General features: G+C 36.2%; 1 protein-coding gene across 10 annotated transcripts in view; it reads left to right on the top strand.

The window, feature by feature from the left end:
- Nucleotides 1-27,494, top strand: part of SMARCA1 (SWI/SNF related, matrix associated, actin dependent regulator of chromatin, subfamily a, member 1) — a 267,206-nt gene that overhangs the window by 23,830 nt on the left and 215,882 nt on the right. For 8 of the 10 annotated variants that reach the window (XM_049644252.1, XM_049644258.1, XM_049644259.1 and 5 more), the window contains exons 11-20: nucleotides 1,135-1,361; nucleotides 2,333-2,454; nucleotides 4,760-4,795; nucleotides 5,704-5,856; nucleotides 8,367-8,499; nucleotides 9,268-9,416; nucleotides 10,182-10,301; nucleotides 16,725-16,835; nucleotides 17,098-17,211; nucleotides 27,037-27,159. In XM_049644252.1, coding sequence (XP_049500209.1) covers nucleotides 1,135-1,361; nucleotides 2,333-2,454; nucleotides 4,760-4,795; nucleotides 5,704-5,856; nucleotides 8,367-8,499; nucleotides 9,268-9,416; nucleotides 10,182-10,301; nucleotides 16,725-16,835; nucleotides 17,098-17,211; nucleotides 27,037-27,159 — 1,288 coding nt within the window. The remainder of the gene's footprint in view (nucleotides 1-1,134; nucleotides 1,362-2,332; nucleotides 2,455-4,759; nucleotides 4,796-5,703; nucleotides 5,857-8,366; nucleotides 8,500-9,267; nucleotides 9,417-10,181; nucleotides 10,302-16,724; nucleotides 16,836-17,097; nucleotides 17,212-27,036; nucleotides 27,160-27,494) is intronic. The other 2 variants (XM_049644253.1, XM_049644255.1) reach the window with 1 other exon arrangement.

Raw genomic sequence — 27,494 nt, 5'->3', positions numbered from 1 at the left:
CCTGTATTTGAATACAGTGCTTCGTCTCTTAGTAGCTATTTAGCTTGGGCAAATTCTATAACCTCAGTTTCTCTTCTGTAAAACAGGTATGATACTTAGCTTATGAGTTGATGTCAGGGTTAAAGAGGCTGATGTCACTTGCACGTTTGTTTGTTATTTTTGCTTTTTGCATCAGTGAAAATAGTAATAACCATAATAAGTAATAATAAGATGGATGAGAATAGCGATTGTGGGTATTACAAAAATAGAAGCTGAATCGGTTTCATAAGTACAAGCAAAGCAGGAAATTGACAAGAGAAGTCACAAGGAATCACAAATTAGATATGCTTATGTCATAATGCTGCTTAAAGAAGCAAAATGTTGCTTATATAAATAAAATCAGGTCCCTTATAATGTATAATGACTTCTCTACTACTGAGACCAGTATAGGGTAGTGGTGAAGAGTATATTTCTCTAGATTCAGACAAAAGACCAAACTCCGGCTTTGTCCCTTTTTGTGGTCCTGAGTAGGCTGTTTCACTTCTCATAGCTGCCTGAATTTCCATTCATAAAATGGGGGTGATTCTAGTACATACCTCAGAGTTGTTGTGAAGATTTAACAAGATAATTTATAGAAAGCCCTTCCCATGATACCTGGCACTTTCACTCAGTGCAAGTTGGCTGTTACTATAATTAAATATTAATTGCTGTTCAGGTGGATAAATAGGTCTGTTTTCATCTGGGTAAAGGTCAACAAAAGATAATGAAAAACGTTTATAGATCAGAAAAAAAATGCCTTATGAATATAGGTATAAGAAATTGTGATAGTTTTAAGTTCAAACAAGTAAAAGTTAGATGCCATCTTTCAGCAAATATTGTAGTTATTGAATAGTTAATTATCAGATACACTTATCTAAATACTTATCAGCTAATGGCAATTTGTAGCAATGGATAAAGCAGGAGGAAACAGGTTTATGGGCAACGTACAAGTTAAAATGTTCAAAAGTTTCTTGATTTTAGTGATCAGATTTAGTCTCAAAGTCAGACCTGTTGTTTATATTTAAATAGGACTCAATGCTGATCACCAAAGGGATATTGCTTGATGTCATTAAACCTTTCTAATAATCAATGATTAATTATAGTTTAAAATTTTAGGTATACAAAAATACTGATGAAAGATATTGATGTGTTAAACTCTGCTGGCAAGATGGACAAGATGCGACTCTTAAACATTCTGATGCAGCTTCGAAAGTGTTGTAATCATCCTTACCTGTTTGATGGTGCTGAACCTGGCCCACCTTATACCACTGATGAGCACATTGTCAGCAATAGTGGTAAAATGGTAGTTCTTGATAAACTCTTGGCCAAACTGAAAGAACAGGGTGAGTTACAAATCTATACATTCACTTGAAATGACTGTATTAGTGACTTGTGTATAAATAATATTTTGCATATTTACTCATCATCCATTCATTCAGCAAACATTGTTGAGTACTTATTATTTGCTAGGAATTGTCCTATGGGCTGGGTGTACAAAGATGTGTAAGACAACAGTCTTTGCCTTGGAGAAACTCATAGTGTAGTGAAGAGGAATAGTTGCAATTTGTAAGTTGAGATGCTGGGAGTAAGTAATAAGTAAGTAATAAGTAAGTTGAGATACTGGGAGTTGGGGAAATCTTCACAAGGACAACATTTGAAGTTAAGCACTGGAGAATGTGTAGGAGTAACTCATGGAGAAAAGGAAGGGAAACATTGTCTAGGGCAATGAAACAGCAGTGTGAAAATAGGGAATGCAGAGCTTATGGTATTTGGGTAGAGTGGTAGTTGATGAATCTGGAAAGTTGGATGGGCCAGATTATAGAAGGCCTTTTAAGCATGCTTTAAGGACTTTGGACCACTTGGAAGGTGAGGAGGGGTTTGTCCTAGAAGATTTTGCTGTGTCAGCTGGCACGATCAGACTTCTATGTTTGAAGGAGAACCTTGGAAGCAGTATGCGGGTTCCACTGAGGATGACAGATGAGAAACAGGAGACTAGTTGGGAGACTACTGCAATAGTCTAGTGAAAGGTGGTGTGGACCATCACTCATCCTCGGGACAGAATAAAGGAAGACTTTAAATAATCTCAGTATGTGTGGAGGGTTTTGAAGTCCTTAAAAGTGCATAACTCAGCAATGCATAATTCTGTATAGCATTCCTTGAAGGTTGTGTGTGTGTGCGTGTGTGTGTGTGTGTTTTGTGGAGTGTTCATGCACTATGCATTTTTATTACATGTGATGTTTACTTTTATTTTTGTAAGTTTCAAATTAGTTTTACACAAATTGAATAACTTGCTCTTTGGGGGGAAATGTTTTAGGTTCAAGGGTTCTCATTTTTAGCCAGATGACTCGCTTGCTGGACATTCTGGAGGATTATTGTATGTGGCGTGGTTATGAGTACTGTCGACTGGATGGACAAACCCCACATGAAGAAAGAGAGGTGAGGAAAAAAAAATTCAGAGTTCAGTTAATCCATATTTTTCATCATTCAGTAGTTTTGAACTTTGACTTTTTTTTTTTTTTAAGCTAGGTGCATTGAATTTCTCACTAACACCTCTCTCTCTGTCTGAGATCTTCAGTTTGGCTTCCATTACACTGACTCTTCACAAATCATCCTTTTCAAGATCATCAAAGACATCCTTACTTATCTAAAGGACACTGTACCATTATACCCTTACCTCCTCTAACCACTGCTATCTCTAACCTTTTGATTACTGTTTCTCATCCTACTTTTTGACTTCTGATTCTGTATCTTATTTTTCTTTATTTCCTTCCTACAGTAGACCCTCGCCATTTTGGAGTTTAACAGTTGAGATTTTTCTAGTTTATTAGCAACCCTAAAGACTCATGAAACAGTAATTTGTAAAGGGAATAATCTCAGTGTTAGATTTTGTAAAACTGAAAGTGGATAAGCATAGGTATAGGTGCTTATCATGCATTTGGATCTTGGAATACTAAAAGGTTGGTGTACAGGAATGAGTCACTTAGCTAGTGAGGAAGGCTAACTAGCACCCATTATCTTTCTCAGCCTGTAAGAATTCCCAAAAGGAATTATTAACAGATCTTTAGATTATCCCTCCTGAATGTCATGGGTCTAATGTAAAGCACTTTCTTGGGGGGAGGAGGGCTTTGCTAATTTATCTTCTTTTTTCTGTGGTCCTTCAAGGCTATGTCTTTGACTTCTCTTTTAAGTCTATTCTCCTGCTCTGGGCAAAGATTGTGATTTCATGGTATAGTGGAAAATGCATTGAACTTGGTTTCAGAAGACCTAAATTTTAACACCAACGCCACCACTTTGTAGTATATGCAAGCTGTTTAATTCTCTGAGCCTCAGTATTTTTAACTGTATTATTAGGGTAATGTTAATACCTAGGCTTCTTTTTTTCTGATAATGTTGTGAGGATCATTGGATATAATAGATGTGAGTATAGTTTTTAAACTGTGTCATGCAGGATACACTGTCAGGAAATTGCACACAGGCCTTTTACCTCAACTTTAGGGCCCCATCTCAGGCTACAAAGACTCTTAGTTCATGTCTCTTTCCTTCCATAGCTTCAGTGAACACTGTCCCTTGTGTGCTTACTTATTGAAGCTTGGTTCATAGCATAGGATAGGGCCTATAGCAGACACACAGGCTCTCTTAATATTCAGGGTTAACCTGCTACCCATTGATAACATTTGCAAATAATGGGTGTCTCAAAGTTTACACTGATCCCTGATCTAGAATAGTTTACTTTAATAGTTTACTAACTATAGTAGTTAGACTTTAGATACAGCAAAGCAGAGCTGTTTTTTTTTTTTTTGGAAATGCCCTCCTTTCCCATTATACTGCTGCCCACATAATCATTTCATCTATTTCCCTAGTAAGGAGGAAATGACCATATTTGATTCATTACTTTCATTTGCCAGCTGTTAACAAACAGTTCTTTTTCAGTAGTTCTCAGATTTGCCCTTCAGTGGTACAGGTAAATTCAGCTAGCTAAGACTCTGGTCATTCTCTGACTCATTTCCTATAACGTTTACTTAATTGGCCTCCTCACTGTCATAGGGAAAGGATATAACATTTGTCAAGCAACTACTTGAAGCTAGGCAATGTATAGTTCCAACTGAATTCTCCTAGCATTCCAGTAAAGTATAATTTTCTGGTATAATTTTCTCCACTTGAAACTGTCTCAGAGAGGTTAAATGCTTGCTTAGAAACACATGTGTAATGAATGATAATGATTCACACCAGGTTTTTGCTATTTCCTCTACACCAAATTGCCTCTCACTACACCATGCTGCTTTCTACACTGCCCCCTCTACATGCTATATGGACTGCGGCAGTGTCACCTCTGCTGCAACTTTTGACCATGCCATTCCATTCATTAAAAATATAACTTCCTGTATTTTCTGATTATGAAAGTAATATATGATTGTTGAAGGAAATTTGCAAAATAAAAGTATTTCTGGCCAATCTCTTTTTGTATATATAACATATATAAGTAATTGCTGTTAAATTATATATACTATATATGAAGTTTGGTAACATTTTACTTAGCATTATGTTGTACTTTCCTATATCAGTAGTAAAATTTATTGTAAACAATTTAAGTATAATATATATCCAGTGGATGTACTATAAATGATCTATTCCCCAATTGTTGATCATTTAGGTTGTCTCCAATTTTTCACTATTATAAATAATGCTAAAGTGAAAGTCCTTATACATAAATCTTTGTGCACATTTCTGATTATTTCCTTAGGATAAATTCCTAGAAGTGGAATTACTGGGTCAAAGGGTATGAACATTTTTAAGACTCTTGATGCATATTGCCAAATTGCTTTCCAGAAAGGTTGTACCAATTTACACTCCCTGCAGCAATGTATGAGAGTGCCCGTCTCACCGCCCCCTCGTCAACATTGAGTATTATCATTTTTTTAATCTTCAAAAAATGGTATTATGTTTTAATTTGCATTTATTTGTTTACTAGTGAGATTGAACATTATTTTTGTATTTATTAGCCATTTGTATTTGTTCTTCTGTGAGTTGTCTGTTTTTTCTTTTTGCTCATTTTTCTATTGGGGTCTTAGTGTTTTCTTTCTAATTAATTTGTATGAGATCTTTATATAGTTCAGATGTTAGCATCCCATTAATTGTTAAAACTCTTTACTAAATATCCCTGGATTACCATCCTGAATTTCCTCATTACTTCCCTGTTTACCCCTTTTCATGATACGGAAATAAATCTACTTAGCCTCCCCTTTATCCGTTGCTCTCATTTGCATCCTGAACCTTTTTCTCTCTTGGCTGATCTTCTAAACTATACCTTCCTTATTAATCCTATATAAAGTAATGGGAATGAAGTTGAGATAGCTGACATTTTACTTCCTAGATATTTTTCAGCTGTCAATTAAAACATATTCACTATTACTTTAAATAAAAGATTTATTACTTTGTGCAGTTGTTCTGAGTTTGTCTCTATTGATGTAAGCTTCTAAAGATTAGGAACTTTATGTAATATACTTTCTACAGTAATTCACAAAGTACAATATATAGGCATTTGCTTTAATATTTTTGAGATGGAAGAATATTATAAAGTGGGGTTTTGTATATGCATGTTAAAAATGTTTCTTTCTTAAGGACTGTGGTAATAAAATGTTATTTTTTCTCTCTTTTTCTTTCATCTCCTATGTCAATTTAAAAAAGGAAGCAATAGAGGCTTTTAATGTTCCTAATAGTAGCAAATTCATCTTTATGCTGAGTACCAGAGCTGGGGGTCTCGGAATTAACTTGGCAAGTGCTGATGTGGTTATACTATATGATTCAGACTGGAATCCACAGGTTGATCTACAAGCTATGGTTAGTAATCTTCAATGACGCCAGAAATTTATCTTAGCTCAGAATATTATTGTTAATATATACAGCACAGACGTAAATAATGATAAAAGGGTAACTATTTTTTGGGAGGTTTTCAAGATGTTGAAATAGATTATCCTGGAAAACAAAAGATGCTGTGCCAATTGCAAAACAAAAAAGGAAACAAAAACAAACACACATATACCCCAGACCCAATGATAGATAGTATTTGTGTGTTTATTTTGACTTTTATCATGAAACAGTAATATTTTTTCCCACTCCTGAATATTGAAGGGGACATATACGTACGTCTTAATGAAAAGGGTTAAAAAGTCAATCTGTCAGTATTAATTCTGCTTAATATGTAAATATATTAAAATCCTTAGCACTGAAATTGGGAGAGATATGATTTTACCTTTTGTAATAAAACATTTGAGGTGAGGAGGTAAAAAGGTAACAAAAGAATATATTCCAGGAAAATGTTTGCTACCTAAGGATAGCATTAGAAACAATCCTACCCTTTTGGGGCACCTGGGTGGCTCATTTGGTTAAGCATCCGGCTCTGTGATGAGCTTGGAACCTGGTTAAGATTCTCTGCCCCTATCTCCCTCTGCCCCTCTCCTGCTTGCATGTGTGCACACACACACTCTTTCTCTTTCTCAAACAAAACTAAACTACCCTTTAAAAAATTTTTCAAGGAGCTATTTCTCTTCCTTTTCATCATGGTGTCATTTACTAAATTAGAGCTACATCTGTCAGTGTGACTCACATTTTAAGATAAAGAAATTTAATTTCAGATGTACAGAGATGCAAAACAGCTATGCACTCAAAATCCCAATAAATTATGGGATAATTTATTCTCTTTGGAAGCAATTAAAGTCATGTCAATGAGGCATAGCTTAGAAGTTCTTCCTTTTTTATTAAATTTTTTTAACGTTTATTTTTGAGACAGAGAGAGCTAGAGCATGAACGGGGTGGGTCAGAGAGAGAGGGAGACACAGAATCCAAAACAGGCTCCAGGCTCTGAGCTGTCAGCACAGAGCCCGATGCGGGGCTCGAACTCACTGGCCGTGAGATCGTGACCTGAGCTGAAGTCGGACGCTTAGCTGACTGAGCCACCCAGGCGCCCCAAGTTCTTCCTTTTTTAAAAATTTATTTATATATTTGTATTTATATTTTTTGAGACCAAAACTCAGGAGTGCACCCACCACCTTCTTTTTTTTTTATAATAGAGAATTGAAACATATTGACCATCAGGACATTTTTATTTTTAACATTTACTTTTGAGAGAGAGAGAGAGAGAGAGAGAGAGAGGAACAGAGCACGAGTGGGGGAGGGGCAGAGTGAGAGGGAGACACGGAATCTGAAGCAGACTCGAGGCTCTGAGCTATCAGCACGGATCCTGATGTGGGGCTCGAACCCATGAACCATGAGATCATGACCTGACCCGAAGTCGGATGCTTAACCAACTGAACCACCCAGGCACCCCTAGCAGCTTCTGTGTTTTAAAGACACTTCCCTAGCTGTTTTTATATAATCAGTACTTGCCATCTGTCACCTTTCACAACTATAAATCATAGGACTAATTCTAGACCATTATATAGTAAGGATTTTAATATACCATTAATTTTTATGACCCTTTACATCCCTGAATTGCCTCCATAAACAGAAGGAACTGCATGATGATGAGATAAAGCTAACTTTGCCACCACAGCAACCCTTGATAATTACTTTGCCCCTCACAAAATTTCTTGCTAGTGGGGAAGATGTTTGTATTTAGTGGCTTAAATTTATTTAATAAACTCCCTCTAGTCCTCATCTTACAGGGGCTTTGGCTGTTGTCTTTCTGGAAGTTTTCCATTAATGGTATAGTATAATATTTGCAGATTTTTTTGGTCACAGTGATCTGTAGATATTCTTAATATTCATCATCTTCCTTTTTTAAAGCTTATTTGCTTTTGAGAGAGAGAGTGAGCACAGGAAGGGCAGAGAGAGAGGGAGAGAGAGAGAGAATCCCAAACAGGCTCCGTGCTATCAGTGTGGAGCCCAGTGTGGGGCTTGATCCCATGAACTGTGAGATCATGACTTGAGCTGAAATCAAGAGTCAGACACTCAACCGACTGAGTCACCACCACCCCTCATCATCCTTCTTTAAAAAGTGAGCTTTTGGGGCGCCTGGGTGGCGCAGTCGGTTGGGCGTCCGACTTCAGCCAGGTCACGATCTCGCACTCCGTGAGTTCGAGCCCCGCGTCAGGCTCTGGGCTGATGGCTCAGAGCCTGGAGCCTGTTTCCGATTCTGTGTCTCCCTCTCTCTCTGCCCCTCCCCCGTTCATGCTCTGTCTCTCTCTGTCCCAAAAATAAATAAATGTTGAAAAAAAAGTGAGCTTTTTAAAGCTCTTTAAAAAGAGAGCTCAGAAACTAATTTTATATCCAGCATTTTATAGCATATGATGGCTATACTATATATTTTATCCAGAATGCCCAATGTCTTACATTAGGATTCTTTCTACTAGGATCGAGCACATCGTATTGGTCAGAAGAAGCCAGTACGTGTGTTCCGTCTCATCACTGACAACACTGTTGAAGAAAGGATTGTAGAAAGAGCAGAGATAAAACTGAGACTTGACTCAATTGTTATACAACAAGGTATTTAAACATATAAACTTAATTAGGTGTTTTTTTGCAAAAACACATGCAATTTTCTTTAAAGGAGATTACTTTTAAAGTTGACAAAAATTTGCAAATTTAGAGGAAAAAAGTCAGTTTTTTTTAAATAAGTGCTAATTTAAATCTTTCTAATTTAAAGCCTTGCATTCAGTAATATATGGAGTAGATAGTTGAACATCACTACCTTCTAGGTGAATGCCAATGGCATGTCTTCTGAAGATTCTGATATTAAGCAGCAGTTAAAATGTCTAGGTTAAAACATTTTAAGCAGGTATTAGAGAGTGCCTGTTGGTGGAAAGAAATTTTGATCTGAAAAATGAAGTTTGAACATGAAAAAATATTTCTGTTCTTCTGAGTTTTAGAGTCACATCTGTCAGTGTGACTCACATTTTAAGATAAAGAAATTTAATTTCAGAAGTACAAAGATGCAAAATAGCTTTGCACTCAAAATCCCAATAAATTATGGGATAGTTTACTATTTTTGGAAGCAATTAAAATGTCAGTGAGGCATAGCTTAGAAGTTCTTCCTTTTTTAAAAATTAGAGTTTTACAGAAAAACTTCTATTGAAATAGAAGGTATGGTAGAAGAAAAATTGGTAGGGCTGTTCATTAATATAACTTTAAAGTTCATTAATTGTTCTTTCTCATAAAGCTTGACTTATGGTTAAATGTGGTAGTGTCTGGTTAGAACTATGATGCTGTGCTTTCTCTGGAATATAATTGAAAATACACAACTTTTATTATTAGGAAGACTCATTGACCAACAGTCTAATAAGCTGGCAAAAGAGGAAATGTTGCAAATGATACGTCATGGAGCCACCCATGTTTTTGCTTCTAAAGAAAGTGAGCTGACAGATGAAGATATTACAACTCTCCTAGAAAGAGGGGAAAAGAAGGTTCGTTAAAATGGCATTTGTTTTCATGATGAATTGCTTTAATATCAACATACTTTGGCATGCTTCTTGTATTTGCATCATTTCAAATGCATGTTTAAAATAATTCCTGTTCTCTCTAAGGATTTGTAGATTGATACCCAGAGGTGGTTTAGGGTTTTTTAGTTTAGTTTTTGGCGATAAACACTAAGAAGTAGAGTTTAAAATTGAGTGACCTTATACCTTATTTTTATTGAAAATGATGTTGATATTTACTTAAAAGCCAAATAAATTTCATTTTTAATCACATCTATCAGGACCACATTTTTACAACTCCCATTTTTTTGCACTGTATTAGAAATTATCTACTGATAAATTGCATTGAATGAAAATCTCTTGTGAACATTTCATGAAATATTAAAGGATCATTTGTTAAAGTCTAATAAGCTGTTTCAGACTATTACAGTTTTGTGTTGAATTTATCTCTTTTATTTTAAAAATTATGGATAATTTCAAATATAAGTAAGAGTAGACTGAAATCAAAGTGTGACTACATCTTCAGTGATAAAAGATTTTAAAGAAAGCCTAATAGAGAATACTTGAATAACCATTTAAATATTTAAAATACTTGAAGTTAAATTTATATTCACTTAATGTTAGCATTGTATTCTTACCTTGTAAATTAACCGATTGGATATTTCATGTCAAAACCTCACTTCTAAAGAGAGTCCACAGATTTTTATAAGCAGTTCAGTGATAATTTTCTAATTTCAATGTATTGAACTTTAGACTGCAGAGATGAATGAACGCTTGCAGAAAATGGGAGAATCTTCTCTGAGAAATTTTAGAATGGACACTGAACAAAGTTTGTACAAGTTTGAAGGAGAAGATTATAGAGAAAAACAGAAGGTAACCTTTTACCTTAACCACTAGACTCTCAAATTAACATTTCTCCCCATAACCATTATTAAAAAACACTGGCAGGGGAGCCTCGCTGGCTCAGTCCGAAGTGTATGCGACTCTTGGTCTTGGGGTTGTGAGTTCAAGCCTCATGTTGGGTGTAGAGATTACTTTAAAAAATAAATAAAATTAAAATGATAATAAAATAAAATAACCACTGGCACTTAACTCTTACATTGCTCTGCTATGGAGTAAAATTTGCTGTAAATCAGAAGATCTCATGCAAGTGTTATCTTTTAATATATTCTGCTAGATTATTATTAGTACCATAATCTTCATCATTGTATTTGCTGCTGTTGCTACTGCTACTCTTGTTTTTGAGAAGCAGTGTAGGATTGTGGTTGAGTTCCTGGATTCTGAAGCTGAAATCCCAACTGTGTCACTAATTGACTTTGGGTACTCATTTTTCTCCCCTGTCAAATTGAGGGTACAGTAATACACTGCATGGACAACAAGAGTCCTTTGAGGAAGCGGGAGTTTTACTTATTTTGTTTAAAATTATGGCTATAACTAAATTAAAAAAAATTTTTTTTAACGTTTATTTATTAGAGACCGAGAGAGACAGAGCATGTGCATGGGAGGGGCAGAGAGAGGAGGAGACACGGAATCTGAAGCAGGCTGCAGGCTCTTAGCTGTCAGCACAGAGCCTGATGTGGGGCTCGAACTCACAAATCGGGAGACCATGACCTGAGCTGAAGTTGGACACTCAACAGACTGAGCCACCCAGGCGCCCCTATAACTAAAATTTAAAAAATTTTTTTAACTTAAAAAAATTTTTAAAATATTTATTTAGTTTTGAGAGAAAGAGTGTGAGCAGGGGAGGGGCAGAGAGAGGGAGACACAGAATCCAAAGCAGGCTCCAAGTTCTGAGCTATCAGCACAGAGCCTGATGTGGGGCTCGAACCTATGAACTGTGAGAGAGAGCATGACCTGAACTGAAGTTAAATGCTTGACTGAGTGAGCTACCCAGGTGCCCCTAAATTTTTTTAAATTTTAAATGACTTTAGACTTTATTACAAAAAATAGTATGGAGTTCACATGTATCCTTTACTCAGCTTCCCCTAATGTTAACAATTTACATGATCATAGTACAATTATCAAGTCCAGGAAAAAAACACATTTCCTCCCTAATGTTCTTTCTCTGTTCCAGGAAATACAATCCAGGGTCTCAACATTGCAATTTTTAAAAATGGAGCTTTATTTAAAAAAATTTATTTTAATGTTTATTTATTTTTGAGAAAGGGAGACAGACAGAGACAGAGCATAAGCAGGGGAGGGGCAGTGAGAGAGAGGGAGACACAGAATCCAAAGCAGGCTCCAAGAGCCGAATGTGGGGCTTGAACCCATGAACCATGAGATCATGACCTGAGCCGAAGTTGGATGCTTACCTGACTGAGCCACCCAACCACCCCTGAAGCCTTATTTTAAAGAGAAGTTTAGATTCACAGCAAAATCAAGCAGAAAATGGAAAGAGTTCCCATATTCTCCCTGCCCCAAACAAACATAGCCTACTGCACTACCAGTATCCCATATCAGAGTGGTATATTTGTTAAAATTGAACTGACACTGATACATCATTATCATTCAAAGTCCATCTTTTATGTTAGAGTTCACTATTGGTGTTGTACATTCTGTGGGTATGGATAAATGTATGATGACATGTATCCACCATTAGAGTATCATGCAGAATAGTTTCACTGCCCTAAAAGTCCTTGGTACACTACCTATTCATTTCTCTGTCTCTACAGCCTCTGGCAACCACTGATCTTTGTACTGTCATCATAGTTTTGCATTTTCCAGAATATTGTATAGTTGGAATCCTAGAGTATGTAGCCTTTTCAGATTGGCTTCTTTCACTTAGTAGTATGCATTTAAGGTGGCTTCTGTTTTTTTCATGGCTTGATAGCTCTTTTCTTTTTAGTGCTGAGTAATACTCCATTGTCTGGATGTATTACAATTTATTTATTCATTCACCTACTGAAGGACACCCTGGTTGCTTCCAAGTTTTGGCAGTTATGAATAAAGCTCTCATAAAAACCCATGTGCAGGTTTTTGGATGGACAGAGTGTTTAACTCCTTTGGGTAGTTACCAAGGAGCATGGTTGCTAGAGTACATGGTAAGTTTATGTTTAGTATTGTAAGAAGCTGCCAACTCTTCTTGCATTCCTATGAGCAGTGAATGAGAGTTCCTGTTGCTCCACATTCTCACTAGCATTTGGTGTTGTCAATGTTCTGGATTTTGGTCATTCTAACAGGTGTGTAGTAGTATCTCATTGTTCTCATTGTATTTCACTGACAGAAGATGTTCAGCCTATTTGCATTTGCTTATTTCCATCTGTATGTCTTCTTTGGCAAGGCATCTTTTCAGATCCTTTGCCCATTTTTATTTTTATTTATTTATTTTTAAATTTTTAATGTTTATTTATTTTTGAGAGAGAGAGAGAATGTATGAGCAGGGGAGGAGCAGAGAGAGAGGGAGACACAGACTCAGAAGCAGGCTCCAGGCTCTGAGCCGTCAGCACAGAGCCAGATGTGGGGCTCGAACTCACGGAAGGTGAAATAATGACCCGAGCTGAAGTCAGACGCCCAACCGACTGAGCTACCCAGATGCCCCATTTGCCCATTTTTAAAATCAGGTTGTTTGTGGGGCACCTCACTGTCTCTGTCAGTAGAGCATGTGACTCTGGTTCTTGGGGTTTGTGAGTTCAAGCCCCATCTTTGGTGTGGAGCCTACTTAAAAAAACACCTAAAATCAGGTTGTTTTCTTATTGTTGAATTTTAGGAGTTTTTTGTATATTTTGGATAATAGTCATTTATGAGCTATGTTTTGCAAATATTTTCTGTCATTCTGAGCCTGTCTTCTCATTCTGTTGACCCAGATTGCATTTTTTTTGCTGATATTTTTAGGCTCTTTTAATCTGTGTTCTCAGTATTTCTTTGTCTTTCCCAGTTTTTACCATTTTGAAGAGTATTGGTCAGTTATTTTGTAGTTTGTCTCTCATTTTGGATTTGTCTGACATTATCTCATGATTGGATTATGTATTTTTTGGCAAGAATGCCATGGAAGAGATGTTATGTCCTCAGTACATCTTACCAGGGAATATAAGATGTTGCTGTGTTGTATTGTAGGGACTGTTAACCTTGATCACTTAGTTGAGGTGGTGTCTTCTGGGTTTCTTCACTGTAGAGTTACCATTTTCCCTTTGTACTTGATAAATATCTTGGGGAATATACTCCTCAAACATACCCATTGATTTAAGCATGTATTGGAGTTTGCCTGCAATAGTTATTATTGTGGTGTTTGCCTAATAGTAATTTTGTTTTCCTTTCATTCCTCCTACACTTATTAGTGGAGAGTTTTCTGTAAGGAAGACCTGTCCCTTCCCATTTATATATATACTCAGTTATTTATATCAGCATGGACTCATGGATATTTATTTCACTTTCTGAGTTATAATATAATTTTATCATTTTGTTTGCTGAAATTGTTCTATAAGGCTGTTATATTTTTAACTCACAGAAATGAATTTTGTTAAAATAAGAAAGCTTATTTTGGATATTGATTTTACTGAAGAATGAGAGGTGAGCCATTTTAGTTTGCATTGCAACTAGTATGCTGTTAATGCTCTGTTGCTATCATTATTTCTGGTAGTTTTTAGTGTCTTCACTTACATCTGTTTGGTGGTTCTATCTGTAATCTTAGTTTAGACTGTTTACGTTTTGTTCTGATGAGATGAACGTGATGGCTTGCATGCATAAGGTAGAAATTGTTTTCTAGATCTCATTGTGTGGTATGAATTTTGTAAATTTTACAGTTATTTCCATGGTAATAAGAGTGTTTTATAAAGTGGAAAAATATTAAACAGCGAAAAGTCTAAATATCAGTGGATCTTCATATCTACATTCTTAGAGTAAAATTAGACTTAGTAAAATATTTGTCTTTCTAATACATCAGGTTTTCCTGTGCTTCCATTTCTAGCAAAATAATGTACACATATAGAGAAATTTTAGTAATAATTATGATGACTTGTGTTTTTATAATTGAATGGCCAAATCAGATTTTTAAAAATATTCTGACTTGAGATTACCTTTTATTTCTGGCTTTTCATATTTTCTAGATAGGTTCAAAAAATAGGTTAATATTATCCTTTGAAGAGAATTGAAAACATAGAAGAATGTTGTTTGTACATAAATCATGGGAATTATATAATGAGGTAGATGTTCATATATGATTTGTTGAACCAGTTGCATTACTTTACAGCCGTGTCTGTCTGGTAAATTAAATCATAATGACTGACATTGATCCTGAAGAAATCAACTTGAATTAGTTTGTATTAATGTACTCTTATCTAAAACTAATTCAGCACCATTTGGTGTTTTTCAAAGTTTGGGAATTGACCCTTAATGCTTATTCCAAATTTGAATACCTAGACTTGCATATAAGTTTGGGTTAAATGGCCAGTATGTTACTTTTGATTAAGTTAATTTAAATTATTATTGATTTATTTTCATCCCAATTGAGACAAATAACATATTGGTTATTAATAAAACATCTTTTCTGTTACTATCCTCTCACGTTAACTCAGTTGAGGGGAAAAAAACAAAACTCATTTCGCTGGGTATTTTTACTTTATGTAAACTTACATTATACTATCTGTAAGCTTTTAGTATACTATCTGTATACTATTTCGTAAGCTTTTAGAGTTAAAAGATAACTTAAAGGTCATTTAGTCCGACCTTTTTTGTAATTAAGAAATCCCATCTAGAGCATGTAGGACAGTTATCCAGCCTCTATTTACATGTGGTCATGTTGGGGATCATACTCCTCTTGGGAGAGTTCATTTCACTGTTTTATGTTTTTTGCTTCTCATAACACTTCTTATTTGACTTACAAGCTCCTTGATGGAAGACGTTATTTTATTCATCTTTGTATCCATGACACTGACTTGTAAATAATAAAATAGGTACTTACGACATATTTGTTAAATTATATCAAGTAGCAGTTTACTTTCCCCATTGGTTTTAACCTTATGGCTCAAAAGAGAACTGTGTTCTCTTCTACTTGATAGACTTTTACATATGTGAATGCCACCATTATGTCTGTCTTTAGTCTTCCCTTCTCTGGACACTGAGAGTTTATAGATCTCTGACCATCTTAGTCATCTTGGTTTATCATCCATTCTTAAAATAGGATACCAAGGTTGGAACTCAACCCTCAGATAGAATCAAATAGAGTGGTATTAATTATAGATTAATGGCCTCTTTTGTGTACAGGCACTAGGATAGACACTCTGAAACCAAAAAAAAAATATCTGAACTGGAAAACCATCTCTTGAGACTCCAGAATTTTGGATTGTCAGTTTTGCCTATTGGCTTTTAAATTGTATTTTCTAGTTAATATTGGGGTAAAGTCTTTTAAAGCGACCTAACCATTGTTCACCCAACTTTGGATATTTAATAATAATTTACATTTACCTCCTGGCAGTTTATTTAATACCTTCACTTACATGGTCACATTTAATCCTAAAGTTAGGTTATCACTATTCCCACTTCATAGAGGGAGAAATTAATCTTCCCCAAGTTCTACAACTGGTAAAGTGGCAGAACCTGGTTTCAAATTCAGGTCTTTCTGATTCCACTGACTTTTCCCACAGCTGTCTTACTAAGACCTTACTTCATTTTACATCTTTTTAAAAAATTTGTTTATTTACATTTGAGAGAGAGAGACAGAGACAGAGACAGAGTGTGCGAGTGGGAAAGGGGCAGAGAGAGAGAGATGGAGACAGAATCTGAAGCAGGCTCCAGGCTCTGAGCTGTCAGCACAGAGTCCTACTTGGGGCTTGAACTCATGAGCTGGTGAGATCATGACCTGAGCTGAAGTTGGATGCTCAACTGACTGAGCCACCCACGTGCCCCAAGACCTTACTTAACTCTTGATTAGAAGGGACACATGCCTGTTGTGTTGATATTCATCATACTCCATTCAGCTATTTCTAATTCATACACTTGACACAGTCACCAGAATCAATGTTAGTCTTCCATCTGTATTAGATACTGTGTATTCATTTTAACATAAAATACTAATCTGATTGTGCAAATTCTTCCCAATTATTAAGGAAGAACTAGGTTTTTTTTTTAATAAGAATTAAACTTATTTACAAAAAAAAAAAAGGAAAAAGATAAGCATCCTTGAACCTGAACTTGGCCTGTATGGTACAAGGTTTTGGAACTTGGGATACATAATTGTGACATCTAAAGCAAGTTTGATTCTTCCTAATAGCTTTAGTTTTCTCATGCTTGTGCAACTTTGCTGTGTCTGATTTTTTATAAACATTTTGGAATAATTAAATTCCTTGTTCTTACTGTGTATAGCTTGGGATGGTGGAATGGATCGAACCTCCTAAACGAGAACGCAAAGCAAACTACGCAGTGGATGCCTACTTTAGAGAGGCTTTACGTGTCAGTGAGCCAAAGGTTCCAAAGGTAAAAAAGAATGAGCTCTGTTGTTATGCTCTACAGCAGAATTCTCCTATAACATGGTCTGTGATTTAGATTGATTTATATTAGTGTGAAATTATAGTCTTTAAAATATAACAACAATGTAGAAAAGTAGCTGGTATGCCCAGCCTTATATAAAGGGACTTATTATATTTATTTTTCTATATATTAAAGAAATAGTTAAAGATAAGTATGTTCACTTCATGTACTGAAAACAAATATGTGTGTAATGCATTTCCCCCCATAGGCTCCCCGACCTCCAAAGCAGCCAAATGTTCAGGATTTTCAGTTTTTCCCACCACGTTTGTTTGAGCTCCTGGAAAAGGAAATTCTTTATTACAGGAAGACAATAGGCTATAAGGTAATTTTTCAAGTATTTATTATTTTTAAAAGTTTTCAGATTAGTATAATTTTTTTGAGGAGAGAGTGTGTGCATGCAGGTGGGGGAAGGGTAGAGGAAGAGGGAGAGAGGAAATCTTAAGCAGGCTCCAGCAAGCGTGAAGCCTGATGTGGGGCTTGATCCCACAAACTGTGAGATCATGACCTGTGCTAAAATTAAGACTCAGAAGCTTAACTAAGCCACCCAGGAAGCCCTATAATCTAATCTTTTAAGCTAATATAATCTGTTAAAGTAGACTGGAAAGAATTCCATTTTAATGTGAGAGAACATCAGAGTAATTCAAAATAGTGGTGTTTTTAAAACCAAAGAGGAAGTTTAACTAGAAGTAAAGCATCAAACTATCAAGTCATCAATAGGATGAATTTGAAATGGGATTAATGGAGAATTATCCAATATTTCAAAAATAGTGATAACATTATTTTAATAATGCTAGTGTTTGGTCAAAGACTGTGTAGAAATAACAATCGAACAATTAATTAGAAGTGAATATATGATAGATGACAGGAGGTTTTTTTAAAATCATTTTCCTTAATAATATCAAGAAATGACACTTTTGTATTTATTGTTCTTGGGTTGATGAAAGCACTGTTAGTGGTTATTTGTTGCCACGTAGGTGTTAAAGCTAATAATAAACATTATAATGAATTTTAACATTTTAAAATGATCTTTTAGATGAGTGCCTGTGTGGCTCAGTTGGTTAAGTGTCTATTTTGGTTCAGGTCTTGATCTCAAGGTCATGAGATGGAGCTCCACTTCTGGCTCTGTGCTGACAGCGTGGAGCCTGCTTGGGATTCTTTCTCTCCCACTCTCTCTGCTCCTCTCCCCACTCACACACACACTCTCAAAATAAATGAATAAACATTTAAAAAAACTTTAAAAAATGATAGCTTGGAAATCAAAACTCTTAATTTTTAAGTAGATAGGAACCCGTTTTTATTGAGTGAAATGTTTGTCACCCTAAAGCTTTCACACTGAGAGATTAAGCATACCTGGTTATTTCTATATGCTGAAACTCACTTTCTGGTGAATGGAAAGGGATGACCAAGGTATAAAATTCAGTAGTATAAACAAAATTATAAAAAATATTAACACTAGGGACTGGGTGGCTCAGTCGGTTAAGTGTCCAACTCTGGATTTTGGCTCAGATCATGATCTCGTGGTTCGTGAGTTCAAGCCCCATGTTGGTCTCTGCGCTGTCGGTGTAGAGCCTGCTTGGGATTCTCTCTGTCCCTTCCCTTCTCTTTCTCTTTCTCAAAAATAAATAAATAAACTTAAAAAATATTAACACTATTGTAGTTTTATGAGCTTTTCTGTTTCATGCATTGGAAGCTATGCTTTAATTTATTTTGTGAACCTTTATCACAAGTGGAACTATACCCAATTATTTTGATTAGTAGCTGTAATGTGTCTAGAACAGCTTCATGTATATAAGATGCTTAGTTCATTTATATTTTGAAAGTAGAGTGAATTTCTAGAGTATTTCTACTGTTTGTCCAGAGTGAGAGCAGTACCATTTTAAATGGAGCAAAAAAGGTTTGCTTGCTATTTATGTACTAAATTTCAATATATATATAAATAGGAACAAGAAACTTAAGGTGAATATAAGTAGTTAATTATAATCTGGTTAGGAAATGTGATTAAATTTGAATGTATTGAATCAACATGACTGGATAAAATCTGTCTTAGGAAGTTGTAAAAGAGTAAAAGTAGCATGGTTGAACATTCAGACCAGGAGTAAAATCAGTTTCAAAGAAAGTGAAAATGGCAATATGCCAGAAGAAACTGTAAAATTAATGGAGAATTATCCAATATTTCAAAAATAGTGATAATAACATGTTATTTTAAGAATGATTCAAAATAAAAATGAAAATAGTAAATTAATAAAGTGATTAGTAATATTTCGTGAGGTGAACAAATATACAAATATATATTATCCCACTAAAGTTATAAACATGTTAATCGTTATATTGTTACTTTTATGGACTGTTATCAGTGAGACTTGAAAATTAACTGAAATGTTAGACCCAGTTATTAATCAAATATCTGTATAGAGCCTTTTATAAGTTATGAAATCCTTTATCACACACTTCATCTGATTTCTAACAGTCCTGTGACATTGGTGTTATCTCCTCCATATAAGACATGAGGAGACCGAAGTTCAGCGAGGTTAAAAGACTTGTTCAAGTTCACATAGCTAACAGAGTTGCCAAGGGTGCTGGTCTCAAACCTGAGTTCTCACTGTTCAAATGCTATGCTCTTTCCCTCAGGCATTCTGGGCTATTTCTGCATGTGACATAACCCTGCTTCTCTTTGCAGTCCTAAATAAGGACTGTGTTTATAGTAGTGTGACATGTTGTTTGGGAGGTAAGCCAAGTGGTAGTCAAATAGCAGCAATGAAAAAAATCATCTCTGTGGATATAACTATTCGTGCTCCTTTGGAGATACTGAAATTCTTTTCCCTGTCATAGTACAGTGCCCACCACATTCTCGCCACAACTCTGGTTTTAATGTAAGCAGTGCCTTTCATTACGGGCGGTTTGTGGTTAGGGGTGAGGTCTTACAATCATATTTGGGTAGTAGCCAACTGGAAGGAGATGGAGGAGAGAGAAACCTTAGTAGAGGAATGAAGGGACAGCTGCAGAGGGTGACAAGAAGTAGGCAGGTGGAAGGAGGGAGGACAGGGATGAATGAGGAGAGGGAAGATGGCATGGAATCCACACTATGGCACCTTGCTGTTTTCTCTTCCTCACCTCCCAGAGAGAAGTAACAGGAGAAGGGAGTATGAGTGAAAGGAGGGCTGTTTTTCATTTAATTCATATTTATTGAGGACTCCTCTGTGCCAGGTCCTATGCCGTGCACTGATGATAAAGTAGTGAATAAGACAGACAAGGTCCCTCAGTGCATGGAACTTGTGTTTCATTGGAGTAGATGGATATTAAGTTGATACAACAGAGTAATGGCATTAGTTGTTTTCTGTGCTTACAGAGGGTGCTGCAAGGGAACATGATATGGGTATCAAATGTGGATTGGGAGATCAGGGAGTTGGTCCCTAAGGCAGTGTCATTAAGTTGAGATCAGAGAGATGCACAGGAATTAGCCAAAGTATAAAGTGTGGGAGAGAAGAGCTCATCAGGGAAACCATAGGTACAAAGGTGTTACAGTAGGAAGGAGGATTGCCCCTTCAGAAACTGAAGGCAGACCAGGGTTGGTAAGGAGTGATGAGGGAGAGGGGTGAGATGAAGTTGTGGAGTGGGTCATTAACTGAACATTAATTGTAGGTCCCATTAATTACGTTGAACTTTAGCTTTAGAGCAAAGGAAAACCATTGAGATGTTCTTAAGGTGGAGGGGTGAGTGGGTCGTGAAATACTAATAGCAGATACCTATTTGGTCCTTACTTGTGTTGCTTTCTGTTCTAAGTTATTTAAAAAGATAAGCTCGGGATGCCTGGGTGGATTAGTCAGTTAAGCATCCTACTTAAGCCCAGGTCGCAATGTCATGGTTCGTGGGTTCCACCCCATGGCGGGCTCTGTGCTGACAGCTCAGAGCCTGGAGCCTGCTTCAGATTCTGTGTCTCCCGCTATCTCTGCCCCTCCCCCGCTCACGCTATGTTTCTCTCTGTCTCTCAAAAATGAATAAATGTTAAAAAAATTTAAAAATAAAAAGATTGGCTCATTATCCTCCTAACAGCCCTGAGACTATATTTCTGTTTTACAGATGGGGAAACTGAGGCACATAGAGGTTGAGTAATTTGCCCTAGATTAAACAACTTTTAAGATGTGGAGTATGATCAGATTTACATTTTTTAAAAGATCACTCTGGCTACATACAGAGAATGATGACTTTACCCAGGGACACCAGCCAGGTGGCTGTTGAAGGGTGAAAAGATGAGAGAAGATGATGGCAGCTTGGAGCATGGTGGCGATGGTGGTGATGGTGGAAGGAGAATTTGTCTCCTACCACTCTACTAGCTGTATGTTCTCTTCAGCCTCATCGTGGATTGTGTTTGTGTTATCTTAAGACTTGCTTTGATCCTCCATATGCATATTTATTTAGCTGAGGATTTATAACACAAATAAGAGTACATTCTGGATGTTGGCTCTTTCTGAACCTTGTCTCTTCCATTCTTTACCAGGGGATGCAGATCTGAGCTAAGGTGTGTGCTTCAATTGGGTGGGTGTTATGTTGGAGTTGAGAGTATAGGCAGAGGAGCATGGCATGCTAGTCCTCTGCAAAAGCTTTTTTTCCCAGGACCATGTGATATTAATAACTGTTATACATATCTTCTCAGAGGTATCTAACATTTTTCCCCCTATAGCTACAGAAAACTCACTAGAGCCACAAAGTGAATGGAGCAATGGTTTATTCTCAGTTGAACACAACTGCTACAGTGAAACTACCTGGTATTCTCGAAGCATAGTTAGGTTCTCAAAAAGGACTCTTGCCCCCTTTCTGCTTAAAGGATTGTTGGGGAGAGAGGTGTTGTCTTATAGCTAGGGGTATTGTGGTGCACGGTACTGTTTTATCCATTTTGAGCCCCCCTAGTCTTATTCTGTAGTGATTTTGGGTGGGTCTAGTTGGGGGCTCTGTACTTCTGAAGCACTTAGTAAAGAACATTTTTTCTCCAGAGCCTGCCTATTTGCATTTTTAATTTTATTTTGTTTTTCCCCCTGATACTCAGCACAACAAGGTCACAACAGTATTGCTCATGATAACATCTGGAATTAAAGCGTTTTATTTTATTTGAACCTGAGAAGTTTTGTTTGTTTTGCCCTAACCACTTGTTGGATAGCAGTGCATCATGTGCCAATTCTCCCTGCTGTCTTAGCTTTGACCTTATTCCAAGTTAGACACATCCAGAAACTTCACTGCCCTTGCAACTTAAATGAGTTACTCAGTGTATTTAATCACTTGTTCCCTGAAATCTTTCTATTGGAAGAAGATGACTTCATTGAAATTTCAATTGCAGAATTAAAAAAAAAACAGAGGATCTGTAAGTCCCATTGAGTCTAAGATCTGGCGTGAAAGACCTGTGCCATATTTGAAGCTGGAGAAAGCTGTAGAACATTCTAATATTTATCTTCAATAAAATATTCTTTAGTGACAGATACACACACTTGACAAATGGAGAAAATTCTATAATCTCTGAGTTTTGGTAATGTGCCATCATGAGCCAGCTGTTTGCAGTGGCAAGACAGTACCATGTGCTGATTTCAGGTCACTACATGACTTTGTGTGCCACTGCATTTAATTCATTGTTCCATATTTCTATGAAGGGCTTCCTAAAACTCATTCTGACCATGACCAATTTTTTTTTCACTTTTCAATGGAACACAGCTCTTAGTTGCACATTCCTTAATGTCTGACTAGAAATCCAAGTAATAATGGAGATGTTTCCTCTCGAAAGATAACTTTTAGTATATTGTGGCTGTATTAAGTGTTACTGGGGGGAGGGGCATCAGTAAGACATACAGTATGAATATTTCAGGTAGTGTGTAGGTATCTCTATGATTTGTTTACTTAATTCTTATATAGCACTTTGAAATCACTCCAGGAAGTTTAATGCTGATAAGAACATATTTATAAAATATGTACAAAACTCACGGAGATTATAGAACTTTCTCCATTTGTCAAATGTCTGTATCTGTCCCTAACGAATTTTTTATTGAAGATAAATGTTAGAATGTTCTACAGCTTTCTCCAGCTTCAAATATGACAAATGAAAAAATAAATACCTTTTAAAAATGAATATTGTAGGAGGAGATATGGGAATGTAGGCATTTTGAGTAATTTCTAATTCTAGAAATTTTAGCAGTTAGGTATTTTAATTAAAATAGTAAACATAATACAGATGAAGTCCTTCTAAAGTTTTGCTGCACTGAAAATATTAGCAGTAGATGTGGAAAAAGTAGTCTCCCAAGGAGCCTAAAATCTAATGGTGTAATATAGTATTATGATTTTGCTTTTGTTAAAGTTCAAGTGGGAAATTTTTAGTATTGGGTATATCTGCATAGGAATGAACAGTTTATTTTGTGCAGGTATGTTTCCAGCTGTATTTCCATTTTCTGGCATAAAATTAGATGTTTATAAAATATGTACTTTGTTAAAATGGTTTCTTGGACATGGATATTTTGAAGCTATTTCATAGAGAAATATCTTAAGATTAAATAAGTTTTTCTCAGTTAAAATTAAAACTTAAAGTCACAGTAATTTCATATATTACCAAGGGTCTGTTAAACTTTTTTTTAAAAAAATGTTTTTAATGTTTATTCATTTTTGAGAGAGAGAGTGCAAGCAGGGGAGGAGCAGAGAAAGAGGGAGACACAGAATCTGAAGCAGGCTCCACACTCTGAGCTGTCAGCACAGAGCCCGATGCGGGCTTTGAACTCATGAACCGTGAGATCATGACCTGAGCCAAAGTTGGATGTTTAACCGACTGAGCCACCAGGCACCCCAGGTCTATTAAACTTTTTAAAGCTCTGTCTGTAATTTTTTCCAAACATTTTGTTATGTAAAATTTTTAACCATATAAAAATATTGAAATGATTGTATAGTGAACATCTACATACACACCACATATATTCTTCAATTTATATCTTACTATATGGGCTTTATCACCTATTTGTCCGTTTCTCCAGCCTTCTAGCAAATGGATATCCAACTTATTTTTTTATGCATTTCAGAGTTGCAGACCTAAGTATATTTCACTCAGAAACACTTCAACATGCATATTATTAGCCAGTGTTCAATATTTATTTGATACTTTTTTCAAGGTAAAATTAGCATACAATGAAATGTATAAATCTTAAGTGTTTCATTCATTGTATTTTGACAAATGTATATTTGCAGAACTAAACCCCTATGGAGATATAGCATATTACTGTCACCCCAGAAAGTGCCTCTTCCCAGTCAATCTCTATACTCACTCCCCAGAGACAACCACCGTTCTGATAGTATTTTCCTCCATAGATTAGTTATTTACTCTAGAATTTCACATTAATGTAATCATGTGTTATGTGTAAGGTGTTTTTCTCTTAACATAATGTTTTTGAGATTCATTCATGTCCCATTCTTGGTGGCTCATTCCTTTTTACTGCTAAGTACTATCCCATTGTAAGGATGTACCAGTTTGCTTATCTGTTCTCATGTTGATGGACATCTGGGCTGTTTTCTGGCTTTTGGCTGTTGGGAGTAAAGCTGTGAACATTTTTGCAAAAGTATTTTTTTTAAGTTTATTTATTTATTTTGAGAGTGCAGAATGGGTAGAGAGAGAGGGAGAGAGAGAGAATCCCAAGCAGGCTCTGCTGTGGAGCCTGATGCGGCTCAAAACCACGAACCATGAGATCATGACTTGAGCCAAAATCAAGAGTCACTCAACTGACTGAGCCACCCAGGCACCCCTTTGCAAAAGCCTTTATATAGATAGATATGTTAGGAATGGAATTGGTGGTGCGCCTGTAATATAAAAATTGAATTTAGCTATTGAAAAATTATTTTATATATATATTTTTTGATAAAAGTTATTTTAGTCATGCTTGTCACTGGCCTGCATTTCATTTTTAATTTATACCTTTTCCATTTACATTTGTAACCATCTTAGGCCAGGTGATCATACCTCATTTCTAGATTATGGCTGTTTAGCTGGTTTTCTTGCTGTTTCCACACTTCAGTGCATCCAGCACAAAGCTTCCAAGTGAAAACACGTTTTGACACTTTAGTCTCCTATTGAAAAATCTCCAGTGGCTTGCTGTTGTGTACTGTGTAGTTTAAAAGGCTTGTAAATCTCTCTCCACCTGGCCTTGTTTCTTACCCCTTTTCAACATAAACCCTGTATGATCCTTCCTGGCATTGCTTTTACTGGTTTTGCTCCTAGTGTTCCAGCCTCGAATATTGTTTGCCTCTTCTTCATCTCCCCAAATCCTTAGCGTTCAAAATTCCACAACTGGGTTGTGGGGCTTCCTGTAGGCAAGGACCATGTCCACTGATTTTATATTCCAGTGAATACCTGTCATGGTGCTACAGACACAATAGACATTTAGTCTGTACTTACTAATTTGATTGTCTGGTACTGATGATTGCAAATGAACCTGTTTTTTCAGTAATTCTTTTAAAATTAGTAGGGTTTACATTTAAAAAACTACTGGATACAATAATTTAAAAATTATTATGAAAATATTAAAAATTATTGTTGAGTGTCTGACTTTGGCTCAAGTCATGATCTCATGGTTTGTGAATTTGAGCCCTGCATCCGGTTCACTGTTGTCAACGCAAAACCTGCCTCTGATCCTCTGTCTCCCCCCCCCCCAACCACTCTCTGCTCCTCCCTGGCTCACGCTTACTGGCTCACTCACTCTCTCTCAAAAAATAAATTAAAAAATACTTATTTTCAAGTTACACTATGGTTTCAAAACTCTATGAAATATGTACAACAATTAGAAAAATGTACTCTGATTTGTATCATAATTACATTGTAGTAAAACCATAGGGAATGAGTTGTTTATGATAGGTGTGCATATCAAACAGTGGAAGGCTTAGTGTCAACCCGTTTTTTTTTAATTAAAAAATTTTTTTTGTATTTATTTTTAAGAGAGAGAGCATGAGTTGGGGAGGGACAGAGGGAGAAGGACAGAGAATCTGAAATGGGCTGTGTGCTGACAGCAGAGAGCCCGATGTGGGGCTCGAACTCCAGGACCTCAAGATCATGACCCGAGCCAGAGTTGGATGTTTAACTGACTGAGCCACCCAGGTGCCCCAACCCTTTTCTTTTCATGTTTAATGGAATGCTATAAAATGCAGTACACATGTTAGGTACTTGCCCTCTTATGTTACTTACGTTACTGCAGATGCACATAGAAATGGTGTGAGGCTTTGGGCTGAGTGACTTAGTTTGTCAATCCATACAGTGAATGCTGCTCCAAATTGCTGAACTGTACTGGTTGTGTTCACTGTGACACACTGGACATGGGGGGCTGCAGTTTTGAGATACAGGTGCCTGGCTGATTGCTTGCTTCCTTGGAGAGCTGAGCTTCTGTCCCCACTCTTTTGGACTTGAACTCTCTTCTTAGTTATCAGTGTATCTGTAACTCTGTATCCTAAACACTAGAATTTCTGTTGGTCACTGCTACTTTATCTTTTTCTCTTGACTGCTGATTGCATCACAGCTGTTCTCAGACTCCACCACCCTTTCCCTCTTACATGTATTCTCTATATATGTAGAGTGTAGAGTTTGGGTTCTTCATTATCCTGTCACTTCTTCCAGTCTTGGCATTTTATGTGAAGTTGCTCTCCCTTTCCATGCCCTGGCAGGCAGTAAAATCATTCCTTTCTTTTTGCATTTTGAAGTGATCAGAGCATTGAGTGCATTGCACTTCTCTACCCTGGTCTATATTGCCAGGTGTGTATGAGTTCTTTTTGTACTGCCAAACTTTTTGTTTCTTCTGGGCTTGAAATTTTATTGTATAATGTTAGTGTTGGCATAATGGTATTATTGTTACCACCATATATTACAATATTACAAGGATGTATTTTGTTCCACAGTTATAAATAAATCTAGAATATAATGTGGCATTTAGCTGTGGGCTTAACTCTAAAATACCACATGGCACATTTAAGAATGGTTTTTATTTTGGTAATAGCATTGTAGTAAGAACGTGGAGAGGATCCCGTATCATTCTGGTATGGCTTTATATTGTTTACTGTTGAAATAACTCTAAGATTGATACATGTATATATACCCTTAATTAATTTTTCTCAACAGTTTAATTAAAATTCATCTCTTGATTTATAGGTCCCAAGGAATCCTGATATCCCCAATCCAGCTGTGGCTCAAAGAGAGGAGCAAAAAAAGATTGATGGAGCTGAACCTCTTACACCAGAAGAGACTGAAGAAAAAGAAAAACTTCTCACACAAGTAAAATATTTTAAGTGGCTGAAGTGCTTCTTCATTAACTAGTAGAAAAAGAAAAAAACAGATCACATTTACCTTTTATTGTATGGGCTGATTAGACACATCAGCAACACTCAGGGCTATTTTGTAAACATACATTTGGATCAGATATTCCTCTTTTTTTATCCCATTTGTAGAATACATGCATTTGGAAATATATAGTATATAGTATATAGAGAATACATAAATGAAAATATAAGTGTCAGTTATTACTAAGAAGACATATTTTAGCAATTATACTAAAGTCAGTTAATACACATACGAAGCTTGGTAGACAGTAATTACGAGCATATTCTTCA

Source organism: Panthera uncia, chromosome X (assembly GCF_023721935.1).
Source record: "Panthera uncia isolate 11264 chromosome X, Puncia_PCG_1.0, whole genome shotgun sequence".
Taxonomy (NCBI): Eukaryota; Metazoa; Chordata; class Mammalia; order Carnivora; family Felidae; genus Panthera; species Panthera uncia.
Note: the sequence above shows the minus strand (reverse complement) of the source record. Positions and strands in the feature narration are given on the sequence as shown.